Source organism: Geospiza fortis, unplaced genomic scaffold, assembly GCF_000277835.1.
Source record: "Geospiza fortis unplaced genomic scaffold, GeoFor_1.0 scaffold298, whole genome shotgun sequence".
Classification (NCBI taxonomy): domain Eukaryota; kingdom Metazoa; phylum Chordata; class Aves; order Passeriformes; family Thraupidae; genus Geospiza; species Geospiza fortis.
The window spans coordinates 367,736-372,193 of NW_005054506.1; the positions used below are offsets into that span (position 1 = coordinate 367,736).

At 52.2% G+C, this 4,458-nt stretch overlaps 1 protein-coding gene across 4 annotated transcripts in view; it reads right to left on the bottom strand.

Annotated features, from left to right (window-relative positions):
* The window catches only part of INPP5A (inositol polyphosphate-5-phosphatase A), a 193,535-nt gene that overhangs the window by 183,043 nt on the left and 6,034 nt on the right, over nucleotides 1-4,458 (bottom strand). For 3 of the 4 annotated variants that reach the window (XM_031063465.1, XM_014310273.2, XM_031063466.1), the window contains exon 1: nucleotides 498-623. The exons of the other annotated variant lie outside the window; for it this stretch is intronic. In XM_031063465.1, coding sequence (XP_030919325.1) covers nucleotides 498-608 — 111 coding nt within the window. In that variant the 5' untranslated portion in view covers nucleotides 609-623. Of the gene's footprint in view, nucleotides 1-497; nucleotides 624-4,458 lie in introns of those variants that run through there. 4 annotated transcript variants of the gene reach the window in all.

Below are 4,458 nucleotides of genomic sequence, written 5' to 3' on the forward strand. Positions count from 1 at the left end.
CGGCGAGCTGGTTGGTGATGCTGGAGGAGCATCCCGCCCCTCGCCCCGGGACGAAGCGCCCCGCGGAGGGCTGCGGTCCGTGCAGAGCCCGCGGGTGCCCCAAAGCCTTCCGCAGCTCACGGCAACCGCCGCTGCGGAAGAAACCTGCCCGGTAACTTTGCCAAAGAAACACGAGAAATGACAGATCAGTCCCTGCTGCTGTGCGTGAAACATCCCCGGTGGCGGTCCGTGTCCTGCTGCTCGGGGACAGGGACACACGGCGCGGAAGCCCCGTGCCCGAGCTGGGGAGCCTGGGCAGGGCGCTGGGCTGAGCGGACTGTGCTCCCCTGTCTCCTCTGTGGCAAACTATCAGGCAGGGGTGCGGCTGGAATGGCAAACGCCCTGCCAGATCCGGAGCACCGGCCTTCCTTGTCAGAAGATGCAAATTAAATATATAATTAAATGAAAAGGATATTGAAATTCTGGAATTCTGCTTCATCCATGGGACACTTGCTGACCTCCAGTGATCTGTGGCGCACAGATAGATGCAATGCGGAAACAGAGAACAGTGCTGGACTTCTCTGGAAAGTCTTCTCTAGGGTTTTGCGCAGCTCCTGAGACCACTGCATAAAGTTGCACTGTAGATACAGTGATCTTACGTGGATGCAGCTATCAGAGCTGTCGAAAGTGAGCTGATCCAATACACCACCCTGGTGTACCTTGATATATCCATAGACAGGGAAAAAGAAAATAAATCAGGGAAGGAACTTTTGCTGCTGTTTTGTTTTTGGCACAGTTTTACAGCGTTCGGCCAACAGCGATTACATCAAAGGCAGGCTACGCTGGAGGGAGCCGTGTCAGGTTACACCAGCTGGAGAGGGATCCCAAGCCCTGTGGCATCCCGGTGAAAAGTTTGGCAGTGCTCAAGAACAGGAAACCAGAATGAGAAGAACCCAGCGAGGAATCGCTGCTGCGATGTGCAGGGACTTTGCCAAGTGCTGTGGCAGAGGAAGCTCTGCAGTGTGAGAGCATCAGCAGTGTCCGGCCAGCCCGGGCTGAAGGCTGTGAGCCCCTCGCCTTCTGCACAGAGAGGAGTGGCTAAAAGCTTAGAAACAGGAACATAAGGAATCACAGCACACACAAAGCACGTCCAAATGAGTTCCCAAGAGCCTGCTTTGGCCAGTCAGGGATTATCATGGAAGCTGTTTCCAAAAGCAAGGAACGCTGAAGTGAGTGAGGTGCAGTGGTACCTGAGAGCAGCAGCTGTGGGGAAGCACAGGGCAGACAGAGCATCCCACATGCCCTCGGAGGAGCCAAGGGGACAGGACCAGCCCAGATGTGCGGCCTGGGCTGCTACAGGAGCCAGTACAAACATGATGGAAGATGCAGGGGAGGGCTAGAGGGGACGTGAGCTGGTTTGCAAGGCAAATTATGCAGGGCTGATACTTTGGTGCTTGTTAAATTCGGATGAACAAGATCCATACCTGCGCTATGTGGGAGCAGAATAACTGGGAAAATCTGCTTGAATATGAAAGTTTGCCTGTGGCAATGGGGAAACGAGCAGCGAGTAAAGCACTCATAAAGGATGAGGGCTGAGTTCTGTGTCCTGACGTGAATGTTAAACCTCAGTGGGTGCTGCAGAGCTGATGCTTTCTTTCATCTGCTGCACAGGATAACTCTCAGAGGGGATGGCACAGTGTAATGGTGGGGAAATGGGAGTAGGATGAAAATGCCACTTTGCATCTGTTCAGTGAGCAGGGGCTGTGGCTGCACCAGCTCCTGCATTCCCAGCTCTGACCCTGAGCTGAGTCCCATGGGCTCAAGGGTCAGATGCAGGTCAGATATTTCCCTTCCTCCCCACCCAGAGCTGGAAGGCCGGGGGGAGCTGATCGGTGTGTTGCTGTAGGGAAAACACCACTGCTAGCTAGGGCTGCCTCAAGTTCCCCGTCACTCGTTTCCCAGCACTTAAAACGCAGACAGTGTAGTCTGAGTGTTTCCAGTCTTGGTGCCTGCCTTGAATGCTAAGATTGATCAAGAGAGCTCTAGAATCAGGTTAGTTTTTACTAAGGAGATTTGCAAGAATGAGGGGGAAATGTTCTGCAGGTTTGGCTTAGCTATGGAGCCTAAATATCTTTAACCATCACTAATGGTTGGTCCTATGAACTGTCGCGATTTTCCCTCAGGGTGAAACTCCCATCTCTGTGTCCCACAGCTGCAGTGCCACTTGTATGGAAAGCCTTTTGCTGTGATTCTGGGCAGCTGCAACTGATGAGTTTAACATGGAAATCCCAGGTGATGGCCAGTGGAGCTGTTGGCAGCCCGGCACACATGTGCTGCCCGTTTTGTCTCTGCAGGATGGCAGAGACCGGCGGCGCCTGCTCACGCTCCAAGCCATGAGGGAGACAAGAAGGAAATGTAACTTCTGACAGACGTGGACTGTTTTCTATAAGCATTACAAATGCCATTTCTTTAATTTAAAACTCTTTTTGAAAATGCTGCATTTGATCAGGTCTGTGACACAGCTGAAAAGATTCTTTGTATTTCCTGGAGTGAGTGTCCCTTACCCCAACAAGCACCAGTCCATGCTATGCATTGAAAACACTGCTTTAAAACAAATAAATAAAATACTGAATTTGTTATTCAAAAACAATTTCCAGGTGCACCACAATGTTTCCCAGTATGCTTGAAACTATTTGGATGTTTCTGTTCTGCGTTTACAGCCAGGGTGATTTACAGGAGGGATGATGCACACTTTGAGGGTGGTGAGGCACTGTAACAGGTTGTCCCAAGAGGTTGTGGCTGCCCCATCCTGGGAATGTTCAAGGCCAGGTCGGGTGGAGCCCTGAACAGCCTGGTCTGGTGAAGGTGCCCATGGCAAGGGCTGGTCCCTTCTGACCATTCTGTGACTTTTGCAGCGCCTCCACAGTATCTCAGCAGTCCACTTTCCTGTACCACTGAGCACACTGAGCCAGAATGTAATCCCCAGGAAGGTGGTGCCTGGACAGCTTGTGAGCATCTCTATAGTAATGTAATAGCCAGAGCCAGACACCCAGCAATAACCCAGGGCTCTCAGGGAGGTGTTGCTGGCAGCAGCTCAATGGCGTGGCTTCTCTGAGCAACACAGAGCTTGCTGAAGGACCTGTGCCCAAAGTTTCTTGAGCAATAAGAGAAGTTCACACTGATAATCATCTTCAACTATGTCAGCTGTATTCATAGAATAACAGAATCGCTGAGGCTGGAAAAGCCCTCCAGGATCACTGAGTCCCAGCTGTGCCCGGTGCCCACCTTGTCCCCAGCCCAGAGCTCTGAGTGCCACCTCCAGGAATTCCCTGGACACCTCCAGGGATGGGCACTGCAACCCTCCCTGGGCAGCCCCTGCTGATGCTCGACCGCCCTTTCAGTAAAGATTTGGTGCACAACAGGGACAATCACCCTTCCCCATTCTTCCCTTCCCAGCGTTTCGGGATAAGGCAGGTGCAGCCAGCGCTGCCGCGTCCCCTCGTACCTGGGGGTGTGCGGGGCTTGCCCAGCAGCCGTGACACACATTCCTCACTCTCAGTCCGGGCCCTTGCAGAGAAGTGACACAAGCCCGTTGCCGGTCAGGGTGGATTTTCCTGTGTCCCCAGTTCCTCTCCCAGCAGTGGAGCAGTCCCTGTCACGGTGAGGCATTGCTCACTGCCCAGCTCTGCCTGCTGGCCCTGGGCACGGGCACCCCCAGGCACACGGGTGCTCTGCAGACTTTGCAAGCAGCCAACGGCAGGGAGGGCAATGAGGTGAATAAGTGAGTGGTTTGCATCCTTTAAAACGTATTTCCAGCCAAGCAGTCACTCAATGAGCGCTGGGAGGTTACTGGCGCAGTGGGTTGGCCACCGTGGGATGTGGAGCCAAACTGGGGGGCCCAGGCAGTGGTGTGGCTGCTCCTGCATTTCGTGGAGCCTCAGGTAAGGCCTCTGAGCCTGGACTAACTGTGGCACCCAGGAGAGCTTAGCTCTGCCTTTGTGCTGCTGTGTTTCCTCTCGGGCATCCCACAGCTGTTCCCACAGCATCCCAGGGCTCCCATCAGTTTCTGGTGGGTCCCTAATCTCTGGCTGCCTTTGTAGTGCTCTCACACACATTTACAAATGAAAATTACCAGGATTCCTCTGACAGCAAAACAAAACATGCACGTTTGAGATGGGTTAGTGTTGTAACACACACATCCAAATGAAACTTACTGGAATTCCTCTAACAGCAAAACAAAACCTACATGTTTAACATGGTTCTTTCTGTGTTTGTCACTTGCCAAATAAAGATTAACAGAGAGTTTTGAGCTTTTAAACTTCAGCCAGAAGAAGTATTATTGTAGAAGCCAAGCAACAGCCCTACCCCCACATTGTTTGCTGCTCCTGTTTTTGAACATTTTGCTGAATAAAAGATTTTTTTTGTACATTCTTCCAACTCTTTGTGTTTCTTGTATTTTTTCTCTGCTCACAGCTCTTT